We start from the raw sequence: 21,145 nt of genomic DNA on the forward strand, positions 1-21,145 counted from the left end.
TGGTCCGCCAGAAGCGGCTTAGTCATGCTGGCCACGTGACCCGGAAGCTGTATGCAGGCTCAATCGGCCAATAAAGTGAGATGAGCGCCGCAACTCGAGCCGGGGGGTCCCTTTACCTTTACCTAGTCCAATGCTCTAACCACTACACCTACACTACACTGGTCGCTGCCAGGAGATCACATGGGGTAGCCCCTCTTGCCATGGGAACTCCCTGTCCCTGACCATGTTCCACACTGGCTAGACACCCCAAGGTGCCACAGACGCCCCATCTGTTTGGACCCCTCCTGTTTATGCTTTGCACCCTTGAACTCAGCACCACGCTGACGGGGCACCCTTTGTAGGCCGAAAGCATCCCCAACTGCTTTTGCAAAGGGGTTGCAAAGATTTGCAAAGCACAAAAGAGCGCAGCAGCTCGTTCCGGAGCGTTAGGAAGAAATCCGCCTTGCTTCCTGCAGCTTTCTATTCCTTCCTCCTCCTCTCTCGTTTCTTTCAAAAGCCCTTAAAAGCTCCTATGGCCAGGGAGGAACAGCAGGAGGAGTAGGAGGAGACATAAAAGAGTTTCAACTGCGGGAAGTGGCTCCACCTTCATTTAAAGAGAGGAGTAGGAGAGGCTGTTCAGCACAGCCGCCGTCCCGTCTGCCTCTGCCCCCAGCCCGCCCCACCGAGAGAGACACGCAAGCGGATGCTCGGGGCGCCGCGCGCTCCCCTTTGTCTCCAGCGAGCATCATGCTGGCTTCCAGCGGCCCCAGCACCGGCCAGACCTGCGGCCTGGTGCTCATCTTCTCGCTGCTCCTGCAGTCCATATGCGTGGCTATTACCTTCCTTTATTTCTCAAACGAGCTGCAACAGGTCAGTGGAAAATTCGCGCGTGGGGATCCGTGTTGGGTTTTTTTTTTTCCTCTGCCGCAGGCGGGCGGATCCTTGCAGCTTCCTCGCAGTGCATGTGTATATTTAGATAGATTGCAGAGGTCTCCTCGGGAGTAAATCCCGTTGAGTTCACTGGGGCATAGCTCCCAGGGAGTGCATGCTTTAAAAAATAAATGCATGGTTTTTCCCTTCTCCATTTTGCAGCGTTGCCTTTATTCTCCCACGCGAGTTGCAACACGTTGGGCTTGTTTCTCTGGATTAAGGGCCGGATCGCTCCCGAGCCCCAACTTGCCTACCTTTCTTCCCCTCCCTCAGTTCTTTGTTCGTAAAGCAAAAGGAAAGTTCTGCTATTAGGCGGAGAGGCGTGGTTAATTCGAGGGATCCCAGCGATCCTCACTAGGCTTACTTTGAAGTAAAACTCCTAGGAAGGGAGAGGATAATTAAAAAGGAGAAATGCTTCAATTGCGCGTTTGTTTTGACTTCTTCAAACTCATTTAACCGTTTGTTTTCTTTCCCGGACAAAGAAACCGGGGGAAGTTTAGCATTCAACGGGTTCTATTTACTTGAAAACAAAGGTTTGGCAGAGGTTAAGCCTGTTTGCCTTAAAGTAAGTGCCACTGATTTTGGTGGGGCTTACTTGCAAGTAAAAGTGCATGGGGTGGAGGGCTGGTTTGCAGCCCTGAGAGAGAGCGCGCGCTTATTTCCGAGGAAACGGAAATTGCACGTCTGCAACCCGATGCAACTTAACTCTCAAGTAAATCCTGCATTGAGGCTATAATGCTTCCGGCAGGATCGGGATCCCAGTGCTCTGCGAGCAAGTTCCTCGCGAGCAAGTTGCATTGGTCGCACCGGGACTTGCTTCCGAGGAAACGGGGCAAAGGATTTGAATGCGAGTTACATTACAAAAACTCTTCCCCCTCCAAATTAAAAAGTAATGTGTGGCGCTCCAGCTGGGACTCCTCCCAACTCCACCCAGCTTGGCCAATGGCCAGGGATTTGGGCAACATCTGGAGCGGGGGTGGGTGGGGATCCTGTGGCCTTCCAGATGTTGTTTAACTCTAACCCCCAGCAATCCTCCTCTATACTGGCCCATGGTCAAAGGATGATGGGAATTGTAGTCCTGCAAATTATGGATAGCTCAAACCTTCCCCACTCCTGGCAGAAGGTCTTCTGCATAATCAATAACGCTGCATCCCTATCATGCTATCATTCTGTGTCAGTAGTTCGTTGTTCTTTTCTTTCGTTGTGTGGGTTGTGCGCATTCCGGACATGCAGTTCCCTCCCATAATCCTACTTTGGAGCTGCAGGAACAGTTTTTGCAGTTCGATTCTGCCTGTTGTGAAAACTCTGACAAAATGGCAAAGGGAGAAAAAAACATTGCTCACTTTTGGGGAAGGGGGTCCGACAGCTGGAGTCTTTGTTCTTGCCAGAATGGATGATCCCCAGATGGCCAAGTGAAAAAGATAAAAGAGGGGCTCTTCTACCTTAAAGCATCAATGGCGAACCAGATGTTTTGGCACTCCAGCCTCCGTCATCCCTCACCATTGGTTATGCTGGCTGTAGCTGAAGCCCTACCCCTGTGCCACAGCACAAATGTTCCTTCCTCCCCAGGTTCTTCCAGCTGTTGAAAATGTGCTTTCAGACACTGCAAGGGGCAAATGGTTTGCTGTGTAAGAGACTTAAATGGCTCCATAATCCTCTCATAAAACAGAAAGGGTTCGTCCCTGCCCCCTTCGAAGCTCTTTCCCAAACCTAGAATGCTTTTGTTTTCAAATAGTGGCTAAACTCAACTGGCGTTCCAAGCTGTGACCAACAAGTCCCCCTGTTTTTGTTTTGCTTCCTTCTGTTAAAAAAAGAAAGAAAAATGGTCATAATTTTTTTTTTTGAGCTGGCATAAACAAAAGGCTTCTTGGAAAAGAGAACTCTTTGATTGCTTAATTCCTCTCCGTATCTCGGTTTATCTTTCCAAAGGAGATAAAGGGTTCTGTTTGCAGGATAACCTCTGCATTTGGATCTGGAAATTACAAGTTGTTTTGATGAGCGTTTTTTTCTGAGATACTCCATGGGATGGCAGCCTGTTTTGTGCATTCCTTATCAAATAGCCCAGGTTGTACACCCACAACCAACTTTCGTGGCAAGATCCGTGGAAGTTTGCCTCCTCCCCTTTCCTTAAGGAAACAAAAACGCCCATAACAAAAAGAGGGTTTTCGATCTGAGTGCAGGACAACAGTGGTATTTCTCTTTGTTTTGTTTTTTCTTCTAAAGTAATTTTCCAACAAGCAGGCAAACACTAAATAACAGCAAACATTAGGCAAGAAATAACCGAGGATCTTCCCAGATTGCTAGCACATTCCAAAAATAAGGCTGCACGGTTTCTTACATTCTGAACTGGAGAAGATTTTGTGTGTGTGTGTGTGTGTGTGTGTGTGTGTCATTTTCGTTACATAAAAAACAATGCAATAAAAATCTCTTTTAGTGGTTGTAATAAAAAGAAATAAAATTGCCAAGCATCTCTCATTTTTAATACGCCCGAGTATTACAATCTCGTGTTTCAGTTGTAGCAACATGCCACCAAGTTATCTTTCTATCACGGAGATACAGTGAAAGAACCTCTATCTGTTAATGCAAATCCAGCCCAGCCATCAGGACTCCTGAGCAAAGGTGGATTCTGGTAATACTCACAGAAACTTAAGAGTAATATTGTTGTGTGCAGTTGTGCACAGTCCAGAAGGGTTATTTAATAATGAATAAATAAATATCTGGATTACCTGCATTGTCATGGTGCAGGAGACATAGAAGAACTTTTATTTCCACACCTGCGCTCTTCATACACAAGAGTTCTCATATTGGTACAGAAGAAGGTAGAACAACCTCTTGTGACCCCCAAAGAGGGGGACATTCACACATCCACTTGCATTTTTCTGTTCTCTCCACTTAACGTGAACCAAAGTGCCCTTCTCCTTAGGAAGAGTCATTCAGATACATCTTTACTGAATGAGTAGCTGGGTAGACTTCTTGCAGAGATGATTGTGGGGCAGGGAGAAGCCTGTTTTCCTTCAGCATCTGATAAACTACAACTTGCATCAACGCTGATCAATTACCCTGCTGTCTAGGGAGGGTGGAAGCCTTCGGGAATTTCAACCTGGCCTACCTGACAGGCTTGTTGTGAAGACGAATGTGACAAACCAGGGTTTGTCAGCCCTACGCGACTAGGATGAAGTCCCAAGTTACCAATGTGATAAATGCTCTCTCTGTGACTAGCGTTGGTGCAGAACTTCATTACGATTTCTGGTTTGGGGACACAAGTGTTTTGGTCACATGGGCAACTCACGAGCTATTCCTGGAGGGCTTGCAGAGGAGGGGTGTGCCTTATTGCTTTATTTATCTTTACTGTACTTGCATTTTTATATACTGGGGCTGCATTTCCCACGCTTTCCTTCCTCTGAACGAAGATGATCATGGCCAGCGAAATTGTAGGTCTCAGAATTAGCCCGTGCTCGTCTTTCTCGAGAGGACAAACATCTCTTTCTGCCATAGACTTAAGAAAGTTAGATTGACACACACTGCTCAACAAGGTGACTTGGATTGTTCCTGTCCGTGCTTTGCTGGGGGGAGCAGAACTGCGTGCAAGTCAGAGGACTATCCTCTTGGCATGCAACCAATTTGAGCTGGGAAGGTAATCTCCAGCCACAATCCTGTTACATTGGGCTTCAGATGCAAACTGGGATGTATTTGGTGGTGGTGTAAACAAACCCCTGGCAGAAAGAGGCAATAGGGTCATAAACTTGCAGAGTGGCATTATTAGGCTTTGTATAATAACCATGTGGCTAGGATTACTAATGGGTTTTCTGAATGTGTGTCTTTGTAGGGAAATACAGCCTTGTGGGGAAAGGGTGCAAATTATTGCATCTCTGAGGCTCTGCAGAAGGGATTATTTCCATGTCCAAATTTACATTTCGAGCTGCTTTTCTGCTTGGGTGGTGGGAGAATAGGGGGACTCCTAAAGGTGGGAAAGAAAGTGCAACTTTGCAGTGTCACCTGCGTTTTCCTTAAGCAAGCAAGCAACAACAACAACAACAACAGAAAACTGGACATAACAATAGACTGCACTGAAGGGTGGTTGCCATACATCTGTCTTTGAATCCCTGCTTTGCAATACAGTCATACCTCGGGTTGTGAACGTAATCCGTGCGGGAGGCACGTTCGCAACCCGCAGCGCTGCACATGCGCGTGATGTGATTTGGCGTTTCTGCGCATGCGTGTGATAACATCTTGTGTTTATGCGCATGCGTGAGCACCAAAACCCGGAAGTAACCCATTCCAGTACTTCCAGGTTCGGTGCGGTTCGCAACCTGAAAACTCACAACCCACAGCGTTCGCAACCAGAGCTATGACTGTATAGGCTCAAAAATACTGGGCTGCAGTGCAGGACTGCTGTGTAAGCTCTCTCAGGCTCATGTTCACTTCTAACATACATTGGACTACACTGCAGGGGTGTTAGAAACAGTATACACTCTTGAGCCTGAACCCCACTCCATCCTGCAATGTGTGCAAAATAGCAGCAGAAACTTTATTTTCACTGGAAGAAGGATTCAAAACAAAACTTTTTTTTTAATTACTGACTTTTTTAAAAATTACTTTTTCACATGAAATAAGAACTGAATTGGGAAAAAGTCTTTGGTCCTACTTTCTTTCTTGAGGGGTGGGGACACATGGCTATGCAATCACAAATACAATCCTGGATTTTCCCACTGTATTGTTTGGGCAGCTGTCACTTATGCTGCAAAGGAGGGGAGAATGCATTTATAGCAACCAGGAAGTCTTCCAAACAATAGAGTTATTAGCCTAGAGAGAGTTGTTTTTTGTTTGTTTTTAAGTCTTGTCTGTTTGACATCCTTTGGGGAAGACTCCTACTCCAGGAAAGTGCATAAGAGCAAACAGCTCAGAGTAAAAAAAAAAAAGTATGCACCTAAGAAGAAATCACCCGGTCACCTCCTTTAGCTCACTTTAGCAAAGAGGACAGATTTGTCAAACTGAAGTCACACACTCATTGCTTCAAGGTTGTCTTTGAGTAGTATAGTATAACCAAATCAGTAATTTTTTATATAACTGTAAAAACTACTCTGAAAATTTATTATTCCAAAAATGAAACCTGCACAAGAAATCAAAATGCAGCCTGCACAAGACTGATAGGAGTTGTACTCCCAACATCTGGAACCTTTGGCTTTCCAGATGTTCCCGAACTACAGTTCCCATCAGCCCCAGCAAGTATGACCAAGGGTGATGGGAGTTGTAGTTTGACACCATCTGGAGATTCTCCACAGCTGTACTAAGGGGTGGGGTTAAGGGAGGAAGTGGTGGAATTTGCTTTGTGCTTGGAGGAGCAATACTAACAGTATAGAGCCAATTCCTTGTGCTTGAGTGCAACACACACAATTGGTCCAAAAGTCTTGTACTGTTGTCCCTTTTCTAGGTCACTGCCCATTAATTTTTCAAATTGACTTCCTTGTGCACCTATTTACCTAGACATGTTGCTGGTATTGTCTGCTTTTAGCAGAAGATAAACCTGACTACATAATTGTTCTGGAAACCGCAATGCCCAGGTGTTTTCTCGCTGTAAACTCTTGCCTGCTTCTCTGTAAATTTTCCTGCAGTTTATGGTGCAATCCTGTAATCTTGCTGTTTCACAAGAAAACAAACCCATTGTGCCGGATTGTGCAAGTACTGGGAGGAGGAAGTCCAGGATTGGTTCCTGAACACTCGTGCATTTATCATTTTCAGATGCAGCTTGGCTGGTCAACACACCGCTTGTTCTCTTGCCAGCGCCCCATAACCCTGTGTCCAGTTTTATCTCCCAATTCCAATTTTGTTCAAAATCCGGATCTTGGAATTTAGAATGCGTTCTGCAGACGAGGCAACAAGTACTAATGCAACCCAAGCCCTAGGCATGATTACTCTGAAATAAATCCCACAAAATTCAGTGGATATTACTCACAAACTAAGTGAGCATAAAACTAATCTTAGTCTGATTTGGATTGCACTAGTGCACAACCTGCTTTTTCTTTGTTAGTTTTAAATTCCCTGTATTTATGGAAAGGGGGGGGAATTATCGTTTCACAAAATTCCCGCCCTCTTCTGCTTTTGGAGCAAACACCTTGGGTGAACTAAGTGAAGAATAAGAGGAATTGATAGCTAAGGTGCAGATAGCCTTAAATAGAAGAAATGAAACTGTTAGCTATAGACCAAGCTGCATTTGACTTTAACTTGCTATTTCTGCTTCCCCTGACCTCATTCCCTCTGTTCCCTCTTCCTTCCTCTTGCTTGTTTTCCTTTTCTATCAAGTTTTCAATTTTTTTTATTTTTTTTATTTTGGTGGGGGGTTATTGCATTGGTCATGAATAACTTAATCTAGACCATGGGAAATTTTTTTGGATAGTTTGTTAAAAAAGAAGTTCAAAACCATTCAGGCAGAAGATCTGTTGTGGTTTTCCTGGCTAGATGCTTTTTCCTGGAGTCATCTGAATCTGCCGACTCGGCCACCCGCACAACATTAACCTTAAATAAAGCCCTGGTTGTTGTTGAGAATGAAACTCTCCCATGCAGAGCGTTCTGGCTAATTGCAAGAGTCATCCTTGTGGGCTGAAAACCGCTCTGAAAACGAAAATTCTGAGACACGGCACATAGCTACAGAATGTTGGACTTTCAACATTGTGTTGCGGGAGTTTCGGGGGAAAGAGAATTGCTAGGCGGGAGAACGGGGGAACTTTTTCTTCAATCTGAAGGCTGCATGATGTCATTGGCCACTTTCTAGCTGGGCAAGGGGGAAGCGGGTGAAATAATGGAAGTTTCTCTGACTTGGCTGGTCACACTGCAGCTACAGAGGAGTTCAGAGGTTTCTACTACACACCCACAAACCTCTTTCTCCATCTAGGCAAGCAAAGAGGCATCTCCAGAGTTCCAGGGCACATTCTAGCTATGCAAAAGGAGGCTGTGGAGCAGCACTGGGGAGAAGAGGGGTCTGGAAGAGTCCCCCAGAGAGCAGTGTTCAAAATTCCCCAGGCGCATTTTGCGACCAAGTGAAGGTGTCATGGCGCCAGCCGGCTGATCCATGGAAATTTATTTTGTCTGGGTTGTTTTATTCGATGTTTTAATGTGTTGTAAGCCGCTTTGAGGTTTTTTCCTTTAAAATATAAAGCGGCAGAGAAATGAAATTAACAACAACGAATTTCACCGATTAGCTTATATATATATCCGAGTTTCTATAAGACTGGTGCTAGGCTTCACGGTTGATTATGGAGGATCTCACAGTGGAAGCCAATCAAAGTAGACTACTGTTCAGCCTAGTCTATTGAAACACTTCCCCCTGCCTTCCCGCAATTCATTGAATTTGGCTGCTTTCTGTTGTTGATCAAGTGCCACATCATCTCTGGGGCCACATCTTCTGAAGTTAGGGGGTTCTAAGAGCCTTGTTCAAAGGGGGTTTCCTGCAGGATGTGGAACCAGGAAGGGGAACAAAGAAAATCGCTCTTGACCACCAGTAGCAGCTTCCTCCTTGCAGGGCTCTCAGTGATGGCATTACATGGAAAGGAAAAACTGGTCTAACATATGAAAATGCTTTCCACAACTTGTTTGCTGTGCAGAAGGGTGAAAATGCAACTGTGTGAATCTGCTGAATGGATTGGTTCTTCTTTTGGGTCCCATCTCCAAGAGGAAAATCGTGGATGAGTAACCCAAGTTGGGTCCTTCTGGAGAACACGAAAACTCTGCAGGCTGCTTTTGGAACATTTTGGCTGGCTGTAGAGGCATTTCCCCCGAATGTGGATTTTGAGATTTCAAGTCTCGCTCCCCAAAGGGTTGCGGAGAAAACAAATGAGCACTTTATTTTTTTGGATGCTGCAAGAAAATGAAAAAGGGGAACCCCGCCACAATTGACTTTATTGTGTGTGTGAGTAGATCACATTCCTTGAACGAAACCACAATCTCATCGTATTTGATACCAGTCTTCGGATTTGGAAGCCGCAGAAGCAAATGACCCATGCAAGTTTTTGTAGCTGATGGCTTGGAGGATTTGGAATGCGGAGATATCTTTATTACCTGGACCAAAGGAAGAATGCGAGGCATGCTGTTCTCATTGGAGACGTCCTGTTTTCTCTGCTTTTCCTCCTTCTCCCCCTCCAGGTTCCTCTGGCTTTTACCTTAAGCTGAGGAATGCAGAGATGCCCCAGGTGTAAAATGGTTTTGATGGGTCAAGAGGGGCGAGTTGGCCTGTGCTGATTTTTCACATCCCTGTATTTTTCCTTGCCCAACAATCGTGCAACTTTCTGGCTCATAGTTTGTGAGAAACTAGCCACCGGCAGAAAATGACGCTGAAAATTCCCCCACCCAGTCTGCCCTGGGGTGAAGCCAAGTCATAACAAACTGGGTTAGAAGGGAAATGGGCTTGGCTGCTATTACTGGCTTGGTTCCATTACAGAGAAAGAAGTGTGCTAAGCTTGGATAGAGCTTCAACTAGTTGACAGTGGGGGTTTTTGTTTGTTTGTTTGGCCACTCTGTGGTTTTTAAGGTACCTCCAAAGACCTGAGCTGTGCTTCAAAGCTCGCACAGAGGTCTTCCTGTACGCCTTCAAAACTTGTGCAGAAGTCTCCATATAGAATTGTAGAGTTGGAAGGGACCACAAAGATCATTTGGTCCAACCCCCTTTTCAAGGCAGGAATCTTTCGTCCAGTGTGGACTCATACCCACGATCCTGAGATTGAGACACACAGAGAAAGAGAGATGCAAACTGCTGCAGAGTTTCGCTGGAAAGGAATGCAAAAAAAGGTCTGATTCTCTGGAAAAGGAAAGCAGAAGGTGTCGTTGTCCACTGAATGCATGAATTGGGTACGTATGTATTGGTGGGAGCCCACCAGTGGCAAAGAAAAGAGCCACGATGTGGTGTGATGGCAGTATTTATAGCAGGGACGGGGGAACCTGTGGTATTCCCAGTGTTAGTGGACTGCAACTCCCATCGTCCCCCTCTTACCACAGCTGATGGGAGTTGTAGTACAACAACGTACAGTGGTACCTCAGAAGACGAATGCCTCGTAAGACGAAAAACTTGCAAGACGAAAGAGTTTTTCGTTTTTTGAGTTGCTTCGGAAGACGAATTTCCCTATGGGCTTGCTTCGCAAGACGAAAACGTTCGATGCATTCCTATGGGAATCCGTGCTTCGCAAGACGAAAAAACTCGCAGAACGAATTAATTTCATCTTGTGAGGTACCACTGTATAGAAGGCCACAGGCTCCCCACTCCTGGTTTATAACCTGAAGAAGGCTACGTTTCTCTTCTCCCTGTGAGCTGACAGGTCCTCAAGAGGTTCCGAATCATGCCAAAGGAAGAAGAACCCACCTCCAGCGGCTGGCACACCTCCTACATTGATTGCTTGGGTAGGTTAACTTCTAGGGGATAGTTTGGCCTTGCGTTTGATGAACAGGGAGGGAGGGAGCAGACGCGACTGGAAGAAGGGATTGCTAAATGCTCTACCTTGTTTCCCTTTTAGATGGTGGCCGCCGAATGAAAGACGCAACGGCAGGTGGAATGAAGAGCGAGCGGCCGCCAGGAAGACCTCAACCTTCTTCCAACGCTGGGAAAGCCCTCCAGTCTCCCAAAGGTCCAACATTAAAGTCCATAGTACTGCTTAATACCGTTTTCAGGGTGGGTGGAATGTTTTTATTTTGTATTTTTGGTGGTTCTCCCCTCCTTGCTCTGCCCCGAATAATAAAATGTTCATTGTATTTATTTTTAATGTGTCTGCTTTTGGTTTTCTTTGAGTTCCAGAATTTCCAGTGTTTTGCAAACATACTTTCATTTCATTTGGGATTCCCAGGGGCAGTTAGTCACAAGAGTACACATAATCAGGTGGATCTTCAGCCTGATCCAGTTACAGGGCCCCCTCTTTGTTTCTTCACACTGCTGTGCGCCTGTGGTGATTTGAATCTGGGTTTCACTCCAGTTCTTAACACCACCTGAGGTCTGCCAAGAGCAACGGAGATTTTGCAGATTTGAGAATCTTCCTTTCAGTGCTGAACTTTTGCACAGATCATTTTTACATCTTTTCCCCTAGTCCAGAGGTTCCCAAACTGTGCTCCACGAAGTCATTGGGAAGAAAAATAAATATGTGCCTTTGGTATAAGGGTGACAAAAGCATGACTGATTTCTCTCCTGAAAAGTGCTCCATGACTCAAAGCCGCTGTCCTAGTCAATAGTTCCTGAAATCCACCTAATAGGATTCCTTCAGAGCCTCATGCTGGCTTAAGTTTACAGAGTCAACTTGGGGAGGCAATTCTCTATTTATCCATTAGCCTCTTCCATGAGACTTTACGGCTGTCTTAGTCGCCATCCAAAGTTTTGTACGCACGTTCCCTTCCAACCCCAGTTCCTCCACTCACAGTCCTCCAATCCGCCTCTCCTCAGCTCCCTTAATGCTTCCAATCTTGTGGTCACATTCCTCCTAAACCTTCTCTCTCTTTGCCGCCGCCTCTGCTTGGCTCTCCTCCTCCATCGCCCCCCATCGCCTGGGACCTAGTCTGCCTCTTCAGACTGCAGCCAAGCCAGGTCACCTGTGGCACAGCTGTGTTTACATCCAGATGTGTTGTATCCGGTGAGGTGCAGCAGGCAGGGCTGTCCTTGGCTGCCTCTCAGCACAAGGATGCAAAGCTCTGAGGTGCCAGCAACCTCTGTTTACGAGTCCTCCACACCTATGAAATTATCGATTGGGGAAAAAGAGGGGTGGGGAATCCTGTTCCGGAGGCTTTCTAATGAGCCACGCGGTAGAATCGAGCATGGATTCCTATGGGGAACACAGTGGGGGATCCAGTCTTTTAAAAATCCGGTGACTTGCATATATTATTGAGCAAATTTGCACAATTCATTCCACACTGTTGCTGTGCATTATTGACTCTGGTTTTGCTCATCAGATGTGGGTGGGGTACATTTGCCCTCCATGGGGAAGAATCTTACTTGATTCAAACTGCAGTAGGTCCTCAGCAGTGCAATCTTCCACATGTCTACTCAGGAGTAAGCGTCATTGAGTTCGTTGAATTGATTGTCCTAAGAAGATTCCGTACACATCATAACTGAATATATGAGCAGTCAGGACTGATGGTCGGTTCTACTACTGTACTGAACTGTTTTCTGTCTCTTTATTTTGAGCAATTCAAGAGTTAGGGCTGACTCACACTTTGCCTTTGCACCACACTTTCTGGGCACGGGGTTTGCGCTTTAAAGCTCTGTGTCAGAGTCTCCCTGCTTTTATGCAGACCTGAAGGAGTGTCTCCACCTGCATCGTTCAGCCCAGACACTGAGATCCAGCTCTGAAGGCCTTCTGATGGTTCCCTCATTGCAAGAAGTGAGGTTACAGGGAACTAGGCAGAGGGCCTTCTCAGTAGTGGCACCCACCCTCTTCAGATACCAAGAAGATGAACAACTACACAACTTTTAGAAGACATCTGAAGGCAGCCCCGTATAGCGGAAGTTTTAAATATTTGATATTTTATTTGTTTGTTTTTTAAAAAAATGTGTTGGAAGCTGCTCAGAGGGTGGGGTATAAATATTATTATTATTATTTATTTTATTTTGCCACACCACTATCCCAAAGGAAACCAGCTCTTTAAAGCTGAATCTGGACAAATGGCAATTCGGTTTCCCCACAGAATAGTTTTCAGTGAGAGTGGGTTTTTTTTAAGGGAAGGTGCTCTGACACAGAGTTTTAAAGCATGGACCTGTACACAAAAGAGTATCTGGATGAGGCCTTAGTGGAGAATGGAGAGTAACAGAGGTGTTTGCAAAGAGGCCCAGGGAGGAGAGAATATTATATTATTGGGGTGGAGGGAGGAAGGGGAAGGGAGCTGAAGGGGGGCTAAACATGTTTAAACACCCTGCGTGTGCACTCTGCAGTGGTAGTGTGCTTCTTACAAATAAAGCTCCCCCCCTCACAGTACTTCCGTCGACACAGACCTAGTCGTTTTTCTAGATTGTTGAGGATCACAACTTATGGCTTTGGGCTTAAAAACATCTGCCAAACTGGCTAAGTAGCCAACGATGCATTGTAGGGTTCCGTAGTTTCTGCGGAAGATTTGTGCCCCAGTCTAGCAAGAAAAACTGATGTACTGAAACAGTCCGCCAGTAGCTGAAACAGATGTGGGAAAAGATGCTTGCCTGGTCCCAGTGAAGTAGCTAGAAAGGGTCTTTCAATGCCTTTCCATGGAGAAACTGACTGGTTGCGTTCAACAGCTCCTCTGCAACTAAAGCTAGATTGAGGGTCCCTAGCATTCAGCTTGCCAACAATTAGATGTGACTTTGTGACTTATTTACTTGGGACTTTTCTTTGTATTTCACGAGAAACTTTCGGTGTAATTGTAAAATGCTACTTTCATGGCTACGCAAATCAATACACTTTGGTGCAAGAGACTCCCTTTATTTTTCTTCTGCTAAATCTTGGGTATATCCTGCTCCCCCCCCAAAAAAAACACAGAAATGTTTTTCAGCTCCACAAATGCTTTAGTAAGCTGCCAGAAATCTCAAGAGGTGACACCTACAGGTTTGTTTTTAAAATGGAATTGGCGCAGTTTCGAAAATCCCCCCCATATTTTACAAACAACCAATAAAAAGTGGTCCATTAAATGCATTCATGCAGCATGATGTGATCTGTGTTGTGCCTACTCAGAAGTAAGCCTTCCATGAGCTTGCTAACTTAATATCCCATACACAGTTATGTGGGGGAAATCCCCAGCGAACTCAATGGCGTTTGCATTTGAGCAGACCAATCTAGGATCGCACTGTGGAATCAAATGCTACCCGGGAGCCATATTTCAAGGAAGAGAGTTCCACAGAATTGTCACAGTGATGATGAATTTTCTGATGATTCTGCCGAAATCCCCTCCCTGTAATATAGGGCGAAATGTTTGCACGCAGCGTCAAATCGCTGGCATTTGCTGTTGAGAGGAACAGGAGATGGGAAGACCCTCAAAATGTTGCAGAGCTGCAGCCAGTCAGAGTCGACGGTATCAATCTGGATGGACAAATAGAGTGATCTAGTGTAAACCAGCTCCCTGGGATAAAAAGATAAAGGGACCCCTGACCATTAGGTCCAGTCGTGACCAACTCTGGGGTTGCGGAGCTCATCTCGCTTTATTGGCCGAGGGAGCCGGCGTACAGCTTCCAGGTCATGTGGCGAACCAGAGCAGTGCACGGAAACGCCGTTTACCTTCCCACCAGAGTGGTACCTATTTATCTACTTGCTTTGATGTGCTTTCGAACTGCTAGGTGGGCAGGAGCAGGGACCGAGCAACGGGAGCTCACTCCATTGCGGGGATTCGAACTGCCGACCTTCTGATTGGCAAGTCTTAGGCTCTGTGGTTTAACCCACAGCACCAACCGCGTCCCTTGCTCCCTGGGATACATCTGCTTTAAAAATAAGACCAACCATTTAGGTCTTTTATAAACGCTTTTTTTTTTTTTTTTGCAATGCAGCATATTAAGAACAGGAAGGGCTTTGCTACTTAACTACCTACAGAAGAACTTTCTGATGTTCACTTAACTGAAATTTTGTGCATCTCCCGATCTCTCTGGAGTTTTGCCCAATTGTCTTACACTTCCTTTTTTTTCTTCTTTTTCCAAACACAGCTTCGAGATACTTACTCGAAGAACGGCTATGCTTGCCTTACCAGAGAAAACTTTTCCCTGGAAGACTTGGACGATTCCAGTTACAATGAAGAGGGCGACCCCTGCTGGCAAGTCAAGTTGCAGCTCTTACGATTAATAAAAAAGGTACTCCTGTAATACCTGCATCAAGTGAAATCAGAAAAAGAACTTTGCTACAAGAATCTTGGCCCCCTTCAGGGCTTGCAGTTTTTGTAGATCGAGTACCTTAAACATCTGAAGGGGGTTGTTGTTGTTTAGTTGTTTAGTCGTGTCCGACTCTTCGTGACCCCATGGACCAGAGCACACCAGGCACTCCTGTCTTCCACTGCCTCCCACAGTTTGGTCAAACTCTGAAGGGTGTACCTGGATCTAAAGCACGCTTCCCCCAACCAGCTGCCCTCTAAATTGTCCGGACTACAAGTCCCACAGATGATAGCAACTGTAGTTCAAAACCTTGGGGGGGGGGCACCAGGTTGGGGAAGTACCAATGGAACAAATAGTCTTTGGCAGGGTTGCCAACTGACCAGGAAAAGAACAGTTTGCCCTGTGTTCCTACGCCTTCAACAACAGCTTGATGATACACAGGAATCAGCAGGGCGAATCTTTTTCATAGCAAGGAAATAGATACTATTACTTGCTATGTTTGCGGGCCATAAGTAATTATTAGTGGCCAAAGAGCAGGGGCTGAGATCATAAATAGTAATAGTAATAAATGCAACAAAAACTTGGAAACACTGTGTGTGTTATACAGGTAAATTTCCCATGCTGCCACAATGGGCTGTGTCTGTGGGGCATACTTTCTGCGGCAAAACTGGTATTGCCTCCACTTAATGTATGAAATGGCTCTACCATTCCTGTCCTATACCTGTATATATCCACTCTGAAGCCCACACCATGCAGTTGAGATTTACTCCCAAGTAAGTGCGTATAGGATTGCAGCCTTGAGCATGATGCCACAGACTGCGCGCAAAGCAAGAGCAGATCCACAGGCGTCTCTTTTACGTCTAAGGCAGCGGTTCTCAACCTGTGGGTCCCCAGATGTTGTTGGACTACAACTCCCATCATCCCTGAGCTCTGGCCTTGCTAACTAGGGGTGATGGGAGTTGTAGTTCAACAACATCTGGGGACCCACAGGTTGAGAAAGGCTGCTGTAGAAAGAGAACTTTATAGACAGGTTCACAAAGGCATCGAAAAGACGCACAGTTGAAAGGTCATGATGACAGCACAGTTAACATCACTTATAATGTTATTTGTTGCATTTGTACGTTGTGCAGAGTTTTTCTCATAGCTTTGCATTCGTATCTTGGAACCTTTTGACGAAGGACAGTTAAGAAATAATTTTCAGCAGATAATAATAATAATAATAATAATAATAATTTAAAAAATATATATTTATATCCCGCCCTCCCCAGCCAAAGCTGGGCTGAGAGCGGCTAACAACAGTAAAATAATACAGCATTCTAAAATCAATTCATTATAAAATCAGTTCAAATCAAATTAATGGCAACCATTGGGCTAGAGTTCTATGAGGATTACCAAAGGAGGGGGTCCGGCTGTGCCTTGGCCAAAGGCCTGGTGGAACAGCTCTGTCTTGCTGGCCCTGTGGAAAGATGTCAAATCCCGCAGGGCCCTAGTCTCTTGTGACAGAGAGTTCCACCAGATTAGGGCCACAGCCGAAAAAGCCCTGGCTCTGGTTGAGGCCAGCCTAACCTCCCTGTGTGCATTTCTTAAATGAACAATGCCCACCGTGTCCAGCATTATTGACAAGAATCCTAGTTCCCCGAAAGGTACGTAGCAGTCTTCCTTAAGCTAGTGTACCTTAAAGGGGGGGGGCTCACTGATGACTCACAATCTGCTATCCATCCTTGCTGTGCTGGAGTCATTGCTAGGCAGCTTACAGAATGGAATTCTGCTACTCTTAATTTACCAGGGAGGGGAAAAGCTAACCGATTGTATTTGCACTTGCAGATGATAGCCAGGAACCAAGCAGAAGTGGCAGCCTCCTCGGTCCAAGGTATTGATGCAGGCAACATATTTACTCACCGTATTGGGCTGTGTATGTGGAGGGGGGGGGGAGTGCATCAGTAGAAAAGGCAAAGAATGTCGTTGGGGAAGCGCCATAGCTCTGTACTTCGAATATTAAAAACATGATAAAACATCAGACATTAAAAACCTCCCTAAACAGGGCTGCCTTCAGATGTCTTCTAAAAGTCTGGTAGTTGTTTTTCTCTTTGACATCTGGTGGGAGGGCGTTCCAGAGGGAGGGCGCCACTACTGAGAAGGCCCTCTGCCTGGTTCCCTGTAACCTTGCTTCTCGTAGTGAGGGAACTGCCAGAAGTCCCTCAGAGCTGGACCTCAGTGTTTGGGCTGAATGATGCAGGTGGAGACACTTCTTCAGGTCCCTGCCGCTCCCTGACACCACACGACACCGGGCATGCCATACGACACCAGGTGTTTTGGCTGCAAAGGGAGAATGAGGACCACTACTCCATATGCAAATCCTGTCTTGCCTGCAGCAATGCTGTGGTTGCAATAGTAATCCAAGATTAAAATCCTGACCTTTCTTCTTCTTTCATCCAAGGCGATGCTTCTACTGTAGATTCTACTGTGAGTCAGAGTGTCCTCCCCAGAACAGCAGCTCACTTGACTGGAAGCAGAATTGGGAAAAGTGTTTGGGCCACACAGAGTAAGTCGCTATGTTATTCCAACAAGAGTATGTTTATATTTTTACGTCATTATGCACCTGCTAAATTAGGTAATAAAAGAAAAGCATTTGGATGTTGCTTTTAATGTGTGATTCTGCTGCTGTGTTAAATATTAGATGGCTATTGTTTTAAATGGTATTTTTTTATTTTGCTTAATCGTATTTCTATATTATCACTGCTATTATTATTAATTAAACTTGATGGTTACACAAGAGGTCTCCAAGTGACTTGCACCATAGCTTAAACATAACTATAAATGCATTACAATGTGACACATTTACACAGACACATGCAATTCATAAAAACACTCAAAAGCAAAACATGAGCCACTCTGGAGTGCTCTTTGAGCAGAACAGATAACCTCTATCTGGTGTGGGGAGAAACTTTGGCTCTCCAGATGTTCAGCAGCTGCAGCTCCCTTCATCCGCTGTCATTGGCTATTGCTTGCCGGGGCAGATGGGACTGTCGTTCAGCAACAGAGATTCCCCACACCAGTCCTATACGTTCTTAAGGTTGAACTCAGAATTTTCTGATTGGTTGATCCCTTTGTAGTTAAAATGGGCATCATCCATGCACAAGAAAAGGGGCATTATTAGCAAGCTTGGAGAAACTCCCCAGAATTTACAGGAGCGATATTCAGAACGAAAACATAAGTGGTGGGAAAGTCTTGGGGAGAAAAAAATAGCACAATGTAAAGCATGTTCAGTGGCTACCATGTGTCTTAGTGGGGGATGAAATGGAATATCCTGGGAAAGGGCTGGCTGGAACCCAGAACAGGAGCTCACTGTACATTGCAACACATAGCTGCAGGTCCCACTTGTGTATTGCAGCAGCAGCAGCAATAAACAACAACATACACCATCAAAATGAATGGTGAGCTGTATGTCTTTGGGAGCATTAGGGTGAGCAAAGAGACTGGCTTGAAATAAAAAGCTATCAAGAACTTGCAAAAGTACTCAACCTGCAAAAAGTACACATTTGCAGTTAGTACATCATCGCTATCATTATTACCGTTAGCTGTTTATTTTGCACTTGAAAGGTTTGGGATTTGCTCTGGATATATTTTTTTTTACACACCTAAAATACACGCTTGCCTTCTTTTCCAACCCGCTGCAGATTCCTCGAGCAGAAGCCGTTTTGGAGTCAAAATTGGCACGTGGCAGACAGCTAGCTGGCCTCATTCTTTCCTCCACAATGTAGGCTTGTTGGACGGGGAGCTGATTATACTACAAGCGGGCTACTACTACATTTACTCCCAAACGTATTTCCGGTTCCGTGAAGAGGAGGGTGTCGAACGCCGTTCCGACCCTGACTCGGACAGCGTCAGGAATCCCAGGCAGATGGTTCAGTACGTTTCCAAGCGCGTTGATACTTACCCAGACCCGATTCTGCTGATGAAAAGCGCTAGAACTAGCTGCTGGGCGAAAAGGGCAGAATATGGACTTTACTCTATCTACCAAGGGGGAGTGTTCCAGCTAAAGAGGAACGATCGGATTTTTGTCTCTATCAGTGATATGACGCTCGTGGACATGGATAAAGAAGCAAGTTTCTTTGGAGCCTTCCTGGTCTCTTAAAAAAAGAAGAAGGGGGAGACAGACTGGATTAGAAAAGCCTTAAAAGAAAAAGACCACGTTTGAACTGCACAAAGACTGACTCTCCAATTTTCTGCATGCAGAAATGGAGCCCATGTGCAATCCTATTGACAGATTAACTGCCAGCGAGAGCCTGCAGTTGCCAAGAAACAAAACAAACCTCATCTGTCAATGTTTGTAAAGAAAGTCCGGGTCTAATGGCTGTCATGCCATGTATATGGAATTTGTAAGAAACTGTCCAATTTCACTTTGGAAGAGGATAGGACTGTACTAGTCCTGTCCCCTGAGAACAATATAGCCTGCAGAAACACTACATACAGTTCATTGCACCTGCATGCTGGGAAACCACATGGAGCAAGGCGTGAGGTTCTTCCTGCACCACCAGATGATGGTTGTCTCTCTTGTGTAGCAGATTGCGTTTGGTGGAGTGAGGAGGTGGTCTTTGGCAATGGGAACTTTCAGGATAAACGGTTGGTTGCCTCTGGCCAGGTTATTTCCACTGCAAACCTTTCACAAGCAGGAGGAGCAGAGATTGAGAACTGTCACATGGAAGAGCCCTCCCAGGACTGGACCACTTCGTACTGGAGGGGGGGAGAGATAACGCTGGGAGGCTAAACTACTTGACATGTGAAAAATTGCACATGAATGTTTGGGAGGTGAGGCATTAAAATATGGGGTCTGCTTTACGCTGTCTGAAGAGGAACAGTCCCAGAAGGGCTACACCATGTGACATATTCCATATTTGCTGTTCACCTCTTACCAATCATCATATTGGTAAAGTCTACAAGAGAGCAGAATTTATGCAAGGTGGGCAATCATTATCTGATTATACACAAGATTGGGAAGTGACCCACATCGCAGGCTGCAAACTGTTGCCCACTTGTTGAATATTTCTCTTTAAAACCTGGCTACTCTGCCTTGGTACCCTGATTTTTTTTGTTTTTAAACCTTAAGCCCACCTTAATATTTTTTTTTAAAGTAATTACGTGACTAAATAACATACTTACAAAAACAACATAGAAGTGTTCACATGCACAGACCTTCTCAACCCAGTCAAGCCTGAACACTGGAGATAAGGTTGCCTTTAACTGCATTTGAGCTGTGCAGAAATCAGTTCTGATGTAGATGAGCATTATGACTGATGGGGTTGATGCTAATTGCACAAAAACAGGGCCTAGTAAAAAAAAAATGTTGGTAACTCTCAACTGGAAGGTGTATCCAGTATGTGATGCTGCTCCACAGAAGTGAGTAATCTTGTGTTTTTTCGCAGGGGGGGGGGCATTGACAGTTCTAAAGACTTGTGGCTTAGCTTGCATATGAACCAGGGATCCACGTTTAAACCAAACACTTGGAGCAGTTTCATAGTAAGGCCTCTCATACTCATTTGACGGGCTACAGTGACCTTGCCATGCATCCCAGAAAAACACAGCTGTTTGCTTTTGCAATTACTACTCCGTGTTCTCAACAAGGAGTGGGTAGTATAACCAGATAGGCCAAAAGCTTTCCTCAGTTACTAAACACAAAACAGAATGCTCGATGAGTGTTTACTCCTAAGTAAGGTTGCACAGTGCTGGAGCCATATGTGAGCCTCTCTATCCCTCAGTCATATATGAGTAAAAGTAGCAAATTTTGTGCCTTGTGTCGGGGGCATGTGGGAGCATCCAGCCTCCATATTGAAAATGCATGTGTGGGGCCATTGGCTCACGCAGTCTCTCCTCCCCCCTTGCACATTCAGGTGCCACCACAAGGGGCTGTGTGCGTGTCCTAATGTATGCACGTTGAACTCCATGCAAGGGGCAATCCTGATTGAGCCAGATTCTGCCCTCAGCCTGGAGGAACTTGAGGCCGGCACCTGTGTGCAAATGTACGTGAGCTCCTTCTCAAGGCAGTGGAGTGTGCTGGAGTGTGGCCACTGCGTACAATAGGGTGGAGCTAAGCCTGCATGGCCCCCTCATGTATTCTTCCACCATGTTGAGGGGAGGGAGGGGTCTGTCACTGAGCCCCTCCAAAGTATAATTTTGTATTGTAATGTTTCTTTTCATTTAGAATTTTGTATGAAACTTAAATTCATTGTGCAGTTTTCTAAGATGATTGTCAAATTTTGTACATAATTTTTTATAAAAAAATTTTTTTTCTACAAATGAGTGTACCTTTTCATCATCATGCATCTAGGCCTATTATTTATCGTTATAATTATAACTAATCTTTTTACCCTTACAGATACTCAAGGCAGCCTACACGTAAAAATAAGAACTGCTAAAAACATAGGGAAAACCATCATTAAACATTTTATGTCTGTT

At 45.3% G+C, this 21,145-nt stretch overlaps 1 protein-coding gene and 2 long non-coding RNA genes across 3 annotated transcripts in view; 2 read left to right on the top strand and 1 right to left on the bottom strand.

Annotated features, from left to right (window-relative positions):
- The first annotated feature begins 575 nt into the window (after positions 1-575).
- On the top strand, positions 576-19,816 carry TNFSF10 (TNF superfamily member 10). Its single transcript, XM_081911374.1, has 5 exons — positions 576-849; positions 14,531-14,674; positions 16,517-16,562; positions 17,130-17,234; positions 18,370-19,816. The coding sequence occupies exons 1-5, from the start codon at positions 727-729 to the stop codon at positions 18,825-18,827; spliced, it is 876 nt and encodes a 291-aa protein (XP_081767500.1). The 5' UTR covers positions 576-726; the 3' UTR covers positions 18,828-19,816.
- LOC309370034 lies at positions 856-10,431 on the top strand. The gene is made up of 3 exons (XR_014168375.1): positions 856-9,755; positions 10,221-10,293; positions 10,407-10,431. It is a non-coding gene; the product is annotated as an uncharacterized lncRNA (long non-coding RNA).
- LOC309370038 overlaps positions 11,383-21,145 on the bottom strand; it is a 349,876-nt gene continuing 340,113 nt past the window's right edge. Inside the window, exon 2 of the long non-coding RNA XR_014168379.1 lies at positions 11,383-14,130. This is a non-coding gene — a long non-coding RNA (uncharacterized lncRNA). The remainder of the gene's footprint in view (positions 14,131-21,145) is intronic.

Source organism: Podarcis melisellensis, assembly GCF_964234715.1.
Source record: "Podarcis melisellensis genome assembly, chromosome: 5".
NCBI lineage: Eukaryota > Metazoa > Chordata > Lepidosauria > Squamata > Lacertidae > Podarcis > Podarcis melisellensis.